General features: G+C 36.0%; 1 protein-coding gene across 1 annotated transcript in view; it reads left to right on the forward strand.

Annotated features, from left to right (window-relative positions):
* The window catches only part of LOC100480836 (A disintegrin and metallopeptidase domain 3), a 127,847-nt gene that overhangs the window by 26,901 nt on the left and 83,124 nt on the right, over positions 1-17,822 (forward strand). The window contains exons 5-6 of the mRNA XM_034647691.1: positions 15,181-15,257; positions 15,734-15,911. Coding sequence (XP_034503582.1) covers positions 15,181-15,257; positions 15,734-15,911 — 255 coding nt within the window. The remainder of the gene's footprint in view (positions 1-15,180; positions 15,258-15,733; positions 15,912-17,822) is intronic.

A 17,822-nucleotide genomic window follows, 5' to 3' on the forward strand; every position in this document is an offset into this window, starting at 1 on the left:
CCCCAGTGCAGGAGGCTACTGCTTCCTGGAGCTCGAACAAGGCGGCTCCCTCCCTCCTTCCATTTATCTTCTGATACCTGTGCACAGGTTCACAGCTCCCGGCTTCATACCTCAATACTCAGCGCTGGAGATGTTCATTGTAGAGATCCAGATGTATCTTCCTGCGTCTCAGGCTGATTCCGTTGGTGTTCAGGATGGTCTGGTACCTATCCAGCTCTACTCAGGAGACCAGCTGAAAAAGGGGACCCCTACTCCTCCGCCATCTTAACTCCTCCTCCTACCATGCCTCCTTTTAAAGTCTGTTGTGGGTTACTTTGGGTCCATTCCCTTTGCAGTTCACTCAGCTCATGGAATCCAAATGTTTATACCATTCATTGATTTGTGAAAATTTCAGCCATATTTCTTTTTCTTAGTTTTTATATTTTATTTTATGTGATAAAAATACTTAACATGAGTTCCACTCTCTTAACCAATCTTACATATACATTACATTATTATTGACTATAAGTATGATGTTTTATAGAAGATGCTAGAACTTATTCATATTGCTTGACTGAAACTTTATCTCATTGGTTAGGAACTATCCATTTCCCCCTTTCCCCAGCCCCTGGAAAGCACCATTCGAGTCCTTGGAGGTATGAATTTAAATAAATGTTTAATATAAAAGGAATCATGCAATATTTGTTTCCTGTAACTGGCTTATTTCACTTAGCATAGTGTTCTCAAGGTTCATACATGTCACATATTGCAGAATTTACTTCTTTTTAAAGGATGAATAGTATTCCATTGAGTGTATATACCATTTTTCTTTACCTATCTACTGGTGGACAATTAGGTGGTTTCCACATCTTGTCTATTTTGGATAGTGCTGCTATGAACACAGGAATACCAATATCTCCTCATGATCCTGATTTCAGTTCTTTTGACTACACAGAAGTGCTATCACTAGATCATATGGTAATTCTACTGTTAGTTTTTAAAACATCTTCACTCAGTTTTCTGAGTTTTCTGAGTGCACCATATTGACTCCCATTAACGGTGTACAACAGTTCCAATTTCTCTACATATTTGCCAATGTTTGTCTTTTTTTATATAATAATAGCCATCCTAACAGGTGTGAGGTGATACCTCTTTGTGGCATTGACTTGTATTTCCCTAGTGACTAGTGATATTGGGTGTATTTCATATGCCTGTTGGCCATTTGTATGTCTTCTTTGGGAATATGTCTATTCAACAATTTTAACAATGTTATGTCTTGCAGTCCATGGACACAGAATGTTTTTCCATTTGTTTGTGTCTTGTTTAATTTGTTTCATCAGTGCTTTGTAGTTTTCAGAGTACAAGTCTTTAACCTCCTTGGTTAAATTTATTCCTAGGTATTTTATTAGTTTTGTGTGTGTGTATGTGTGTGTGCATGTGTGTGTCTGTGTGTGTAATCTTTAGGGTTTTCTATATATGAGATCATGTCTTCTGTGAACAAAGACAGTTTTACTTCTTTCTTTCTGATTTGGGTGCCTTTTATTTCTTTTTCTTGTCCAATTGCTGTAACTTCCAGTGCTATGTCGAAGAACTGGTGAGAGTGGGCTTCCTTGCTTTTTTCTGATCTTAGAGAAAAAGCTGTCAATTTTTCACTGTTGAATATAATGTTAGTTTCATAAATAGCCTTTAATAAATAGACTTTATATTATATTGAGGTTGGTTATATCCTAGTTGGTTGAGAAGTATTATGAAAGTATGTTGAATTTTGTCAGACTCTTTCTCTGACTATATGCAGGTGATTGTGTGATTTTTATACTCTATACTGGTAATATGGTTTATCACATTAATTGATTTTTGTGCATTAAACCATCCTTGCACTACAGAGATAATCTAACTTGGTCTTCATGTATAATCATTTTACATTTTTGGATAACGTTGAATTTGGTTTACTTGTATTTTGTTGAGAATTTGCATCTATATCCATGAGGGTTATTGACTTATAGTTTTCTTTTTTTTTATTTTATTTTTTATTTTTTATTTTTTTTTAAAGATTTTTATTTATTTATTTGACAGAGATAGAGACAGCCAGCGAGAGAGGGAACACAAGCAGGGGAGTGGGAGAGGAAGAAGCAGGCTCATAGCAGAAGAGCCTGATGTGGGGCTCGATCCCACAACGCCGGGATCACGCCCTGAGCCGAAGGCAGACGCCCAACCGCTGTGCCACCCAGGTGCCCCTGACTTATAGTTTTCTTGTGAACTGTTTGTGTGACTTCTATATCAGGGTAATGGTGTCCTCATAAAATATTTGAAGTGTTCCTTCCTGTTTAATGTTTTGGAAGAGTGTGGGAAAGATTGCTGTGGTTTTTACTCAAATGTTTGGGAGAGTTCATCAGTTCATTTGGTTTGGGGCTTTTCTTCGTTATGAGGTTTTTAATTACTGGTTTAGACTCCATGCTTGTTATGTTTGTTGAGATTTTCTATTTCTTCATGATTCAGTCTTGGTAGGTCCTATGTTTCTAAGGACATGTCCATTTTCTATGACAATCAGTTGTTTGTGTATAATTATTAATAGTATTCTTTTTTGATCCTTTTTATTTCTGTGACATCAGTTTTAATTTCTTTGCTTTCATTTTTCATTTTGTCTATTTGTGTTTTCTCTTTTTTCTTACTTTGGCTGGGGGTTTGTCAGTTTTGTTTATCAAGCTGTTCATAAAAACAACTCAGTTTCATGATTTTTTTCTATTGTTTCCTCTTCCTCCTCCTCCTCCTTCTCTTCCCCTCCCCCTCCCCCTTTTTTTTTTTTTTTTTTTTTTTTTTTTTTGATAGTAAAGCAAAGTTTATTGAGTGGTAGTACAAGGCTCCCAAAGAGAGAGGAGACCCGAGAGGGTTGCCCATTTATTTACTTTCTGTTTTCTTTATTTCTGCTCTAATCTTTGTTATTTCTTTATTTTTGCTACTTTGGCCTTAGTTTATTCTCTAGTTTTAGCTTTTTTTAAATTTCTAAGTATGCTCCACACCCAGTTTGTGTGTGTGTTATTTTTGTATTCCTATTCAGCCACTCTATGTCTTTTGTTTGTGGAGTTTATTTACATTTAAATTATTGATAGGGAAGTTATTTAGTATTAAAATTTGTTGTTTTGTGTTTGTTTTGTAGTTATTTTGTCTGTCTTTTCCTATGTTGTTGTCTTCTGTTGTGTTTCACTGATTTTTAAATTTTTTTTTCCTCGTCTTTTTCTTTTGTGTAATTTCTATTGGTATTTTCATTTTGATTACCATGTGGCTTACATGAAATACTGTATAGTTATAACAGTGTATTTTAAGCAAATGACAACTTTAGTTACATACCAAAATTTACGATTTTACTACTGCCTCTCACACTTACGTTATTGATGTCACAATTTACATTATTTCCTATTATGCATCTTTTAACATATTTTTATTTAAAGTTAGTTTTGATATTTTGCCTTTTAATATTCATATTAGAATTAAAAGTGATTTACCCACCAGGATTTCAGAAATATAGTGTTCAGAATTTTCTATATATTTACCCTTACCAATGAGTTTCATTTATTTTTATGCCCTTATGTTGTTGTTTAGCACCCTTTCATTTCTACTTGAAAAACTCCCATTTGTATGTATTGTCATGTAGGTATAGGGGTGAGAGCTACCTTGACTTTTGAAATATCCCTGCCCTGTCTGATTCTGATGCTTGCTCTATCTCTTCAGATTGTTTTTTGACTTTTGGTATGCCTTGTAATCTTTTTCTTGATAGTTGGACGTGATATAATGGGTAAAAGGAACTGCTGTAAATATATTTTTAGTAATGTACTCATGAGGTGTGGGGAGAGAGAAGGTGTCCTATACTTTTATGATTAAGTCTCAATTTTGTAGTAAACTTATGCCTCTGCACTATGAACTTCACAGGGGTTTCTCAGTTTTATTTCCCCTTATGCAGGCCCTCTTACGAACAGAGTGCTCTGATGTATTTCAGAATGGTTTCTTTTGCCCTCCCATTGCTGAAAGTATGAGGGGTTTTTCTCTGATATTTACTATGGCAACTTTGTCAAGCTCCTGTAGGTAAATCTCACAAAATTCTGGGGGCTTCCTCGTGAGTTCTCTGGAATTTTTATTCCAGATTTGTCCATACTGATCTTCTAGCATTTCATCAGTTATAATCAGAATTACATGCCCTGATACTGGTTCCAGCAGCACTTTTCACTACTGATTCTGTACTTCAGTAATCTGCGTCTCTCTGTGTTCTCTCCAATCCTGGAGTATGTGATTTGCCCTGTGTCCTTGCCTGTCTTACAAATCCAAGAAGACTTGTTGATTTTTCAGTCTGTTCAGCTTTTGCATGCTGTTAGGGTGGAGTGGTGACTTCTAAGCTCCTTACATGTAGAACCAGGAACCAGAAGTCTCTTACTCATTTCTTCAGATTTGCAGGGTATAATATTTTGGGCTGACTTTTTTTCCCTCTCAGTACTTTGAATATATCATCTCACTGCCTTCTAGCTTGCAAGGTTTCTGCTGAAAAATCTACTAAAAGTCTTAATATTGTTCCATTATATATGATAAATCACTTTTCTCTTGCTGCCCTCAAAATTCTCTCTTTGTTTCACTTTTGACAATTTAATTATAATATATCTCAGTGTGAATTTCTTTAGGAACATTTTATTTGTTGTCTTTTGAACTTCTTGGATCTAAATATTAATTTTCTTCTATACGTTTGGGGAGTTTCAAGCCATTATTTATTTGAATAAGCTTTCTGGTTTTTTTAAAATTAAGATATAATTGACATATAACATTTTGGGAGTTTAAGGTATATGTTTTGTTGATTTGATGCATTTGTATATTTCAATATGATTACCACTATAGCACTAGCTAGCTCCTTTAACATATCGCATTATTCCTTCCTTCTCTCTCTTTGCCTTCTGAGACTCCTATTATGTGTATATTGTTCCTCTTGATAGTGTTTCATAAGTCCCCTAAACTTTTTTCACTCTTTCAATCGTTTTCTTTTTACTCCCCTGACCTGTCTTTGAGTTCAGTTTTTTTTTCTTATGCCTAATCTAGTTTGCTATTGAAACTTTCTAGTGAAATTTTTGGTTCAGTTTTTCAGCTCTGTGATTTCTATTTGATACTTTATTTTTTCAAATTTTTATTTAAATTCTAGTTAGTTAATATAAAGTGTTATATCAGTTTCAGGAGAATTTAGTGATTCATCACTTATATATAATACCAGTGATCATCATAGCAAGTGTCCTCCTTAATATAAATCACCCATTTAGCTCATCCCCTACCCACTTCCCCTCCATCAACCCTCAGTTTGTTCTCTATTGTTAAGAGGGTCTTATGGAAAAAAAAAAGTCTTATGGTTTGCCTCTCTCCCCTTTTTTTTCTTTTTCCATATGTTCATCTGTTTTGTTTCTTAAATTCCACGTACAAATGAAATCATATGATATTTGTCTTTTTCTTACTGACATTTTGCTTAGCATAATACACTCTAGATCGATCCACCTCATTGCAAATGGAAGATTTCATTCTATTTGATAGCTGAGTAATATAATTATATATTTAAAAAATCATATCATATCTTGTCTTTATCCATTCATCAGCTGATGGACATTTGGGTTCTTTCCATAGTTTGGCTATTGTTGATAACGCTTCCATAAACATCAGGGTGCATGTACCCCTTCAAATCTCTATTTTTGTGTCCTTTGGGTAAAATCTTAGTAGTGTAGTTGCTGGGTCATAGGGTAGTTAGTTCTATTTTAAACTTTTTGAGGAACCTCCATACTGTTTTCCAGAGTGACTGCTTCAGTTTGCACTCCCACCAACAGTGTAAGAGGGTTACCCTTTCTGTGTGTAATTGCCAACATCTGTTGTTTCCTGATTTGTTAATCTTAGCTATTCTGACAGGTGTAAGGTGGCATTTCATTGTGGTTTTGATTTGTTTTTCCCTGATAATGAGTGATGTTGAGCATCTTTTCATTTGTCTATAAGCCATCTACGTATCTTCGTTGGAAAAATGTCTATTCATGTCTTCTGCCCATTTTGTTATTGGATTGTTTGTTTTTTGGGTGTTGAGTTTAATAAGTTCTTTATATATTTTGGATACTAATCCTTTATCAGATGTGTCATTTTCTAATATCTTCTTCCATTCCATAGGTTGCCTTTTAGTGTTGTTGATTGTTTTCTTCACTGTGCAGAAGCTTTTTGTCTTGATGAAGTCCCAGTAGTTCATTTTTGCTTTGGTTTCCCTTTCCTCCAGATATGTGTATTGTAAGAAGTTGTTGTGGTCAATGCCAAAGAGGTCTCTGCCTGTGTTCTCCTTTAGGATGTTGATGGTTTGCTGTCTCACATTTAGAGCTTTCATCCATTTTGAGTTTACTTTTGTGTATGCTGTAAGAAAGTGGTCCTCATTCTTTTGCAGGTTGCTGTCCAGTTTTCCCAATACCATTTGTTGAAGAGACTGTCTTTTTTTCTATTGGAAAAATACTTTTATTCCTACTTTGTCAAAGATTAGTTGACTATATAATTGGGGGTCCATTTCTGGGTTTTCTATTCTGTTCCATTGACCTATGTGTCTGTTTTTGTGCCAGTACCATACTGTCTTGGTAACTACAGATTTGTAGTATAGCTTGAAGCCTGGAATCATGAAGTCTCCAAGGTTTGCTTTTCTTTTTCAGGGTTGCTTTAGCTATCTAGGGTCTTTTGTGGTCCCATAGAATTTTAGGGTTTTTTGATCTAGCTCTGTGAAAAATGGCATTTTGGTAGGGATTTCATCGAATGTATAGATTGCCTTGGCTAATATAGACATTTTTAAAAAGATTTTTAAAATTTATTTTAGAGACAGAGAAAAAAATGCAAGAGAGTGGAGGGGCGGGGTGGGAGGGAGAAGCAGAGTTAGAGAATTTCAAGCAGACTCCCTGCTGAGTGCAGAGCCTGATGTAGGGTTTAATCTCAGGACCCTGAGATCATTACCTGAGCCAAAATCAAGAGTTGGATGCTTAACCAACTGAACCATACAGGTGTCCCAGGTAGTATAGACATTTTAACAATGTTTGTTCTTCCAATCCATGAACATGGAATGTTTTTCCATTTCTTGTGTCCTCTTCAATTTCTTTCATCAGAGTTCTATAGTTTTCAGAGTACAGATCTTTTACCTCTTTGGTTAGGTGTATTTCTATGTATCTTATGGTTTTTTGGTGCAATTATACATGAGTTTGATTCCTCATTTTCTTTTTCTGTGGCTTCATTATTGGTGTATAGAAATGCAACATATTTCTGTACTTTGATTTTATATCCTGTGACTGTGCTGAATTCATGTATTAGTTCTAGCAATTTTTTGGTGGAGTCTCAGGTTTTCTACATAGAGTATCATGTCATCTACAAATAGTGAAAGTTTGATTTCTTCCTTGCTAATTTGGATGCTTTCTATTTCTTTTTGTTGTCTGGTTGCTGAACCTAAGACTTCCAGTTCTATCTTAAATAACAATAGTGAGTGGACATCCCTGTCATGTTCCTGACCTTAGAGGAAAAGCTCTCAGTTTTTCCCCATTGAGGATGATATTAGATGTGGGTCTTTTTTTTTTTTTTTTAAGATTTTATTTATTTATTTGACAGAGATAGACAACCAGCGAGAGAGGGAACACAAGCAGGGGGAGTGGGAGAGGAAGAAGCAGGCTCATAGCGGAGGAGCCTGATGTGGGGCTCGATCCCATAACGCCGGGATCACGCCCTGAGCCGAAGGCAGACGCTTAACCGCTGTGCCACGCAGGTGCCCCTAGATGTGGGTCTTTTTTATATGGCTTTTATGATGCTGAGGTTTATTCCATCTATGACTACTTTGTTGAAGATTTTTATCAAGAATGGATGCTGTATTTTTTCAAATGCTTTTTTCTGCATCTATTGAATGGATCGTATGGCCCTTTTCCATTCTCTTACTGACGTGGTGTATCACATTGATTGATTCGAAAATATTGAACCACCCCTACAACCCAGGAATAAACGCCCTTGATCATGGTGAATAATTCCTTTTTTTTTTTAAAGAGACACAGAGAGAGAGAGACAGATAGCACACAAGGGGGGAGGGGCAGAGAGAGGAGAGAGAGAATCCCAAGCAGGCTCCACACCCAGCACAGAGCNAATGCTGGTTTTGTAGAATTAGTTTGGAGTTTTTCCTTCTTTTTCTGTTTTTTTGGAACAGTTTGAGAAGAATAGTATTAACTCTTCTTTAAATGGTCCAGTAAGTTTCTCCTGGGAAGCATCTGGCCCTGGACTCTTGTATTTTGGGAGATTTTTGATTACTGATTCAATTTATTTTCTGGTTATGGGTCTTCTCAAATTTTCTATGTCTTCCTGTTTCAGTTTTGCATGTTTCTATGAATTTATCCATTTTAGCAGATTGCCCAGTTTGTTGGCATATAATTTTTTCATAATATTCTCTTATGATTGTTTGCATTTCCATGGTATTGGTTGTGATCTCTCCATTTCATTCATGATTTTACTTATTTGGTTCCTTTCTCTTTTCTTTTTGAAAAGTCTGGCTAGGGATTTATCAATTTTATTATTTCTTTTAAAGAACCAGCTCTTAGTTTAGTTAATCTGTTCTACCATTGTTTGTTTGTTTGTTTCTAGTTTATTTCTGTTCTAATCTTTATTATTTCCCTTCTTCGCTGGCTTTCACTTTTATTTGCTGTTCCTTTTCTAGCTCTTTTAGGTGTAAGATTAGGTTGTATATTTGAGACTTTTCTTGCTTCTTGAGGTAGGCCTGTATTACAAAATACTTCCCATTTATGACTGTCATTTCTGCATCCCAAAGGTTTTGGACTGTCATGTTTCCATTTTCATTTGCTTCTATGTATTTCTTTTTAAATTTCTTCTTTAATATCCTGGTTAACTCATTCATTCTTTAACCTCAATCTTCTTTAATCTCCATATATTTGTGGTCTTTCCAAATTTTTTTCTTGTGGTTGACTTCAAGTTTCTTAGTGCTGTAGTCTAAAACTATGCATGGTATGATCTCAATCTTTTTGTACTTGTTGAGGGCTGATTTGTGACCCAGTATGTGCTCTGTTCTGGAGAATGTTCCATGTGCACTCAAAAAGAATGTGTGTTCTGCTGCTTTAGGATGAAATGTTCTGAGTATATCTGTTAAGTCCATCTGGTCCATTGTGTCTCTCAAAGCCATTGTTTCCTTTTTGACTTTCTACATTGCTGTAATGAGGTGTTAAAGTCCCCTACTACTATCGTATTATTACCAGTGAGTTTCTGTATGTTTGTGATTAATTGAGTTATATATTTAGTTGCTCCCATGTTGGGGCATATGTATTTACGGTTGTTTGATCTTGATGGACAGAACCCTTAATTATGATATAGTGCCTTTCTTCATCTCTTGTTATAGGTTTGGTTTAAAATCTAGTTTTTCTGATATAAGAAAGTGTGGCTACTCCAGCTTTCTTTTGATGTCCATTAGCATGATAGATGATTTTCCATCCCCTCACTTTCAATCTGCTGGTGTCTTTAGTCTAATGTGAATCTCTTGTAGGTGGCATATAGATGGGTCATGTTGTTTTTGTTGTTGTTCTTATTTTTTTAATCTCTTCTGATACCCTATGTCTTTTGATTGGAACATTTAGTCCATTTACACTCTGAGTGGTTATTGATAGAAATGATTAGTGCCACTGTGTTACCTGTAATTTTGGTGTTTCTGATGATGTTCTCTGTTCCTTTATAGTCTTTGTTGCTTTTGGTCTTTCTTTCCCATTCAAAGAGTTCCATTAAATATTTCTTTCAGGGCTGGTTTTAATGGTCATTAACTCCTTTAGTTTTTGTTTGTCTGGGAATCTCTTTATCTCTCCTCCTATTCTGAATGACAACTTTGCTGGATAAAATATTCTTTCCATATTTTTTCCCATTCAGCATGTTAAATATATCATGTCACTCCTTTCTAGCCTGCCACATTTCTGTGGATTGATCTGCTACAAACCTAATATGTTTTTCCTTGTAGGTTAAGGACTTTTTTCTCTTGCTGCTCATAGGAGTCTTTCCTTATCTGTGTATTTTGTGATTTTGACTATGCTATGTCTTGGTATGGGCCTGCTTTTGTTGAATTTGATGGGAATTCACTGTGCCTCTCCAATTTTGATGTCTATTTTCTTCCTCTGATTAGGGTAGTTCTCAGCTATGATTTGTTCAAATAAACCTCCAATTCTCCCTCTTCTTCTGGAACACTTATGATACAAATATTATTATGCTCTAAGACATCACTGAGTTCCCTAATCTACATTCGTTTTCTTTCTCTCTTTTCAGCTTCATTATTTTCTATAATTTTATTTTCTGTATCACTGATTTGTTCCTCTGCTTCATCCATCCTTGTTGTCATTGCATCCGATCAGTTTTGTATCTTAGTTATAGCATTTTTTATTTCACCCTAACTAGTTTGTAGGTCTTTTATCTCTGCAGTAAGGGATTCCCTAGTGTCTTCTATGCTTTTCTCAAACCCCGCAGTATCCTTATTATTGTTGTTTTAAATTCTGGTTCAGTCATCTTACTTATCTCAGTTTAGATTAAATCCTTGTCCCTTATTTCTTCCTGTTCTTTCTTTTGGGATGAATTTCTCCATGTTGTCATTTTGTCTATGTCACTGATTTTTTTGTGTGGTTGTTAGGAAAGCCTGTTATATATCTGCTCCTGAGTTAACAGCTGTACTAAAAAAAGTTCCTATAATGTCTTGGGCCTGGTGCTTCAGGAGGTGTTTCAGAGTGTGCACTCTGCTGTTGTGTTTCAGCTGCTCTTTCCCTCAGGTCAGTCCTCTGCAGTTTCTCCTTGCCTGCAGTGGCAGGTGTTTGGACCTTGTTCACTATGTGGCAAGTTTTAACTAGGTGTGTTTTGGTCTGCTTATTAAAAGAAGTGTATCCTATTTCTGCTAGAGCTGAAGTTTTTCAGTGCTCTATGGTCAGTGGACTTGGTGTGTGCAAGGAGTTTGCGCTGATCTTCTGAGGGAGGCACCTGTTGCACTGATTCTCGGAAAGACTTGCTGAAGTGGAGTTATAACTGCAAGGGTGTATGGGGGCAGGGTTTAGTGTAAGTGGCTCTGGTCTCCACTGGGGTGATGCTGTGTTGCTCAGTGAAGTTGGTCAGTGCTGATGAGGGGGAGGTGAGGAATGACATCACCCCACTCTCTTCTCCCTGGAGTGGGTAGTTCATACCTGCCACTCCTGAGGAAGCTCTCACAGAAGAGCAAACTTTCACACTTCTTGTGTCCCCAGCTTCCATCAAATCCCTGTCTTCATCCTGTCTATATCCAAACTATCTGCCTGCCAGGTGGCACAGTACTCCTGTGTTTAACTCAGGTGCTCAGTTGAGTTTCAAAATTCCAAATTTTAGTGACCCGTGTGGTGGGGACCCATGCTGATTAGTTAGGGGTCTTGCCATACTGTGGCCAGTGCCAGTTTGTCCCAGAAAATCAGTCACATGACCACACAGCAGTTCAGAGTTTATGGTAAAGTCAAGGTTTGCTACCCCCAGCCAGTGTCTCAGTCCCTAGGCTAGTGAACAAGGCAGTATATTGGCACTAATTCTTTTGTCCACGGAGAGGCCATTCTACCACTCCCAAATGCACTTAAAGAAGAACTGTTTTTCCCTATTCAACCCATGGGATTTTCAGACTATGTTGCCTGCTCCTGGACTTCTGCCCTCCCTCCCCACTAGAGCACCGCTAAGCCCACCAGGCACCACCCCAGTGATGGCCCGGACTTCTAAAACCACAGACTTTGAGCTCTGCTGCTTACAAAATCTTGTGGTAGTCAGCCCCTCTCCTTTTCTCAGTCAGTGGTTTTGGGACAATGGTGCAATCCCCTGTGTGCACTTTCACTCTTTCTCTGTCTCTCTCTTTCTCTCTCACTCCTCTATCCATGATCAGGGTTCCCTCCCCTTCATAGCACCCACAATTCTTTTCTCCCCCAAATCAACTCTCTGCAGCTCCTACCTTCCACGATGTGACTGTTCCTCTACCTGTAGATGTGCAGTTTGTTCTCTCAGTCCTCAGATTGATTTCTTGGGTGTTGAGAATGATTTGATATTTATCTAGCCGTGTTCGAGGGATAAGGCAAGTTTAGTGTCCCCCTCGTCCTCCTCCATCTCAATTCTATCCTGTTTCATGCTTTAAGAAAATATTTTCTTTTTTTTTTAAATTCTCACTTTGTTCATGCATAGTTCTTTTGACTTCAGTGAGCGTTTTTAATTCTCTATGAGGTAAATTATTTAATTTCATTAGGATCAGTTTCTAGAAATATCTTCTTCCTTTGTTTGAAACTTCTTTTCCTGATTCTTCATTTTACCTGACTCTGCTTTGGTCTCTGCTCATTAGACAAAACTAATTGCTTTGTCCAGTCTTTCCTGACTAGCCTTGTACAGACGAGGATCCTTAGAAGTTATCCTGGCCAATGATTTTGGGGGTCTCTACCAAATCTTTATCTCTCCAAGGGGAAACATGCATCTGTGTCTTTTTCCCACTCTGTCTGTGTCGGGCAGGAGAGAGAATCAGCAGCATCTACCCTCACAAGCTTCTGCCTCTGTTCTCACCCTGGCAGCTGTATTGTGCTTGGCCCATCTGTGCTCCGGGATTGGTGAGACAGATGCTGATTCTGTGGGCAGTTTTGGTGAAGTAAGAAAACTGCACACATGGATCAACTTTTTCCTTCCCCAAGGAGAAGCAGAGCTGGCATCTTTTTGTCCATTTACTCTGTGCTTAGTGGGGACATGGGGGGAGAAATCAATGGTGTCTACTAGCCCAAGTAACCATCTCCATTTTTGCCTGGATGGTTAGATTATGCTGAACCCATCAGAGCTCCAAGACAGGTGAAACAGGTTCTAGTTCTTTGGATAGCCTCTTCAGAAAAATTTGGGCACTAGACAGGTGGACAAACCCTTCTCATGCTTTCGTTCAAGCTAGGAGCCAGAGGATCTTTTTGTGATCATTTGGCAGTGGTCTGGGGTAGTGTCTTTGTTGAAAGAGTATGCCAAATCTCCATACTGGCTTGGTGAGTCTGATTTTGCATTCTCCCAGAGTCTGCAGGGGCCTTTCAATTAGTTTCTGATTTCTTATAAAGGAAATTTGTTTGTGAATTGTTGCTGAATTAGTTTGTTTTTTAAGGGATGGAGGGTTCAGGACTTCCTACTCCACCATCTTTCTGGCCAGAGTTTCAGCCTTTATTTATTTTTTTTTTTTTGCATACTTTTAAACCCCAAATTCTTTCTGTTTTTCTTGTCAGATTCTGATAGGTATTTTAGATCTTTTGTTATTGTTCCACAGTTCCTTGCGGCTCTATTCAATTTCTTAGTTCATTTTTCTCTTTTTTATATGTTGAGTAACTTCTGTTGATCAGTTCTCAAGTTCACAGATTCTGTGCCTAGCCATCTCCACTTCACTTATGGACCTATCAAGTATGTGTTTTTTTTGGTAGGTTTGTTTATTATATTTTTTAATTCACATATTTTTATTTGTTTTTTATGACTTCTATTTATTTTCTGATATTTTCTGCTTTTCAATTTTTTCAAGATTATTTGTAATTGGTTACTGAAGCAATATTATCACAGCTACTTTAAAATCTGTTAGTTCCAACCTGTGACTCATCTCAATATTGTTATCAGTTGGTTTTATTTTCTCATTCTTGTGATTTTCTTTGTTCTTGGTATAGCATATGACTTTTTGGTTGTATTCTTAACATTCAAATCTAGTTTTTAGACAATAACCCAGGTTAAGTTTAGATTTATTGTGGTTTGTTGTACCAATGACAATTTCACTTTTTGGGGGGCTTTTAGTGTTATTCTATTGTGATTCGTTCTTCTGACTCTTCTCAAGTGCCTGCCGGATCTCTGCTAGTGCAGCCTATGGTGGTAAAAGGTACTTTCCTGGGCCTTTGTATTGCTAGGTGGGGTTGGGTGATGAAGGTCCCATGGTAGAGAGAACATTTATTCTGGCTCTTCTCTAACCCTGTCAGTGTACTTCTCACTCTTGCTCTGTTAGTGCCCTTGGGTGAGTAAAGTTCCTATCTGGGTCACTTTTTGTGCTTTGTGTTGGGAGTGTTGAGAATTATCTTATGAGGCTCATTTTCTCCCCTGGCACAAGGCCAGGAGCTACAGAGACGGACCTACTCTCTGCTTCTGGGTAGAGGGTTGGAACGTGGTTTGCCTTATACCTTTTTGTGAAGGGCTTGTAACATAGTCTGCTGGAACCAGTGCAGGCAGAGGTGGCTGCTGCTGTTGCTTGGCATGGGGCAGGGTATGCCCCACCACTGTTAGTGGGTGGGGGGTTGGAGTTAAGCCTAGTTTTGAGAAAAAGTGAATGGTTCCTGATAGAGATGTATGTCTGGGAGCTAATAACATATAAACAGATTCATAAGCAAGATTGTGATGACCCTAAAGTTTTCATAGCACAGCATTAACAAAGGAATAGGATTGACTCTAGATATCAGTAGATTTTTTAAGGGAAGAAAAGGAAATAGTCACTTAATGAGAATATTAGGGGAGAACCTGGGTAATCTAATGCTGTGAAAGTTCATGGGGAGGAGTGCTTGAACTGATGATGGTGGGATGTTAAATAGATTAAATAATATGGTGAGATATTAAAGAGAAATAAAAATGAGGAAATGTCAGGATGCTTTTGGGTGACTTAGAAAAAAAAGTGAAGTGTTGACGTTTGAAGTCAAACTAATGTTCTTTATATTGAGTTAGCAGTTATAGATTATATATTCAGGATTATATATTCAACTATACTCAAATAAAAAAATTAAATAACCTGACAAAAGGAAAAGAATCCAACTGAGTCATTAAACGTAATACTATAAAATAAATTAAGATCATAGAACAGAATAAAGCAGAATAAAAGTTTAAAAGTTAGAAAAAAAACAAGAAAAAGTGTGGCTGAGAAAGAAAAGACATAGATAAAGGTATTTGTCAAAAATTAGAACTATAGCAAGAATTATTTTGTGGAAGGACAGGAGTCATGATTATTTTTAGGCAAAAGAGGGTTAAGAGAAAGAGATTGTGGATAGATAACAAGGAAATGGGATATCTGGTGAATAACATTATGGTAATTACTAAATCTGAAATTTTGATGATGTCTAGGAAGTAAGGATAAACCAAAAAGTTTATTTAAAATCATTCATGAATGTATCCTCATATACTCCTTTTTAGGGCCATTGCTTTTATCAAGGTTATGCCACAGAAGTTCCAAAATCAGCTGTGACCCTTAGCACCTGTTCTGGACTCAGGTAATGGCATATTCCAGAGATATACATAACTAAAAATCTTTTGTGACCCTTTAATTTTTAGAAACATCCTAAAGGATAGAGTGAAGGCAAAGAAAATAGACTTTGGTTGTGTTTCTTCTCATATATTTTCCTTTTCTTCTCCTCATCTTACATTTTTCCTATTCTCTTTGTCTCCATCCCAGGCTGACAGTCATAAAACTTATGCAGGAAAACTCCCACTAGTATGAAGAATATTCACATTCCTCAGTCCTCAGTCATACTAAAACCACAATAATCCTAAATGACATAATAGACAGAAAATGGTATAAAATTAAGTTTGAAAGTTTACCCATGTAAGAAGGGATGATTCTTAGACATTAGACTGCAAAGACCACTATTAAATTTCTATAAAATGTTCTTTTTTAGTGGTGATTTATATTCTCAGTGGGAAATCTATATTAATTTTCTTTTTATTTTCTGTGTGTTTAAATATGTAGGGGATTTTTGCAATTGGAGAATGTCAGTTACGGCATTGAGCCATTGGAATCTTCAACTGTATATGAGCATATGCTTTATCAAATAAATAATGATAAAATTGATTTTTCTCTCTTAAAAGAAAATTTTCCTATGCCCCAATTGGTACAAAAGTCCTACAAGATTCTTGTGAAATCAAATGTAAGTAACCCCTCTTATGAAATCTTCATTGGTGTTGCTTCTTATAAATTTACACATTGAAATGTGTTATATTTGGGAAAAAATTTAACTGATATTGACTATACTAAACACTTCTGTTGTAAGATATTTATTTTAAATACTTTTTATGTTTAGTCATAATATTTAGAAACAGTAATACATATAATCACACATAATTTAAAAATCAAAGTACTCATATTTCCCTAATTGAAAGTGTTTTTATGCATATAGTTTCATTGTTACCAAATTTGCATACTACTAATTTATGATATCCAAATTTGCTTATTATTAGTTTGTCTGTAGTTTCCTTGACAATGCATGTTTTCTTTATTATTTGATAAAAAAATTAAAATTAGAAAAGAGGGAAGAAATTGTTCCAAAGGTCATCATCTAGAAATAGTGCTTAGAATTTTTGATTATTTGTTCCAATTCTTTTTATATATCCAGTTATAAATGTAGATTTATAAATATATATATATATATTTTTTTTTTTTTTTAAAGATTTTATTTATTTATTCGACAAAGGTAGAGACAGCCAGCGAGAGAGGGAACACAAGCAGGGGGGTGGGAGAGGAAGAAGCAGGCTCATAGCGGAGGAGCCTGATGTGGGGCTCGATCCCATAACGCCAGGATCACGCCCTGAGCCGAAGGCAGGCGCTTAACCGCTGTGCCACCCAGGCGCCCCTATAAATATATATTTTTAAACAAAAAGTGATATAACCACATATGCTTCTTTGAAATTTCCTTTTTGCTATTAAGAGGATAATACACATCACATTGCACTTACTATTATTTACGGTTAAATAATAAGTGGGTTAGCAACTATTAAAATATTAAACATATGCATTTGCAAGGAAAATAAGCATAGAACATAACGTTATTTTCTAAAAGTAAATGCAGTTGTGAAATACACTGTGATCATTTTGATGTATACTGCTTTATAGCTTTACATATATATATATATGCATAAACCTGAGATATATATATTTTACACAATTACATCATATTTGTATATTTATATTTTTACATTAAGTAATCAGTTTGCATGCATGTACCACAGTTTCGAACAATTACATTTTGACTATAAATGCTTACATGTAAGGGTAAGCGTATTTCCAAAGGCTTTTTGATATATACATATATACATATAGATATATGTATATATGTGTATGTATATATGTATATGTATACATATATGTATATATCTTTATCTGTATCTATATATAGCCTAACTTTCTCATTTGTATAACTTTATATTTTATCATCAGTGGTTAAATAAATGAATCTCTTTCCAAACATTGTCATCACAATTGGATAGCATATTGAAGAGAAGCAAAACAAAATAGTTATGAATGAAACCTGAATTGAATTTATGATGAACTCCATCTCCCTATTGCTTTAATTTGCTTTTATTTATTTTGACAGTGGTATGAAAGATGATTAATAAAACTGCACTTTCAGAAACTCAAAAAAATGATAAAGTGTAATCATATATAGAGATGAAAATTTCATTTTTGATGAAACTAAGATGCGACCTCAAACTTTATGCCAGCTCTGGAAACCATCGGCATATTGTAATACAATATTAGACACAATTGAAACAATTTTCACCACTGAAATAGAGCACTGTCACATAAGTAAATTGAAAAACTTTAAAAGATTCCATGAATACTCTTCTATGGCAGAGGAAGAACCTGAAGGGATGGACATAACTTTGGAAAAGACAAATAACACTGCACTTGAAGCCATCCCCCTCCAGTGAATTAGCAATAAGTCAGAGATTAGATAACAAAGAGATAACATACTGTCCCAGTTGCCTTGGTTTGAATTCCAAGTCTGTCTGTTTTAGTCATAAGAACTTGGGCAAATGTTTAAATGTTCTTATCTGTAAAA

The sequence above is a fragment of the Ailuropoda melanoleuca genome, chromosome 18 (genome assembly GCF_002007445.2).
Source record: "Ailuropoda melanoleuca isolate Jingjing chromosome 18, ASM200744v2, whole genome shotgun sequence".
NCBI lineage: Eukaryota > Metazoa > Chordata > Mammalia > Carnivora > Ursidae > Ailuropoda > Ailuropoda melanoleuca.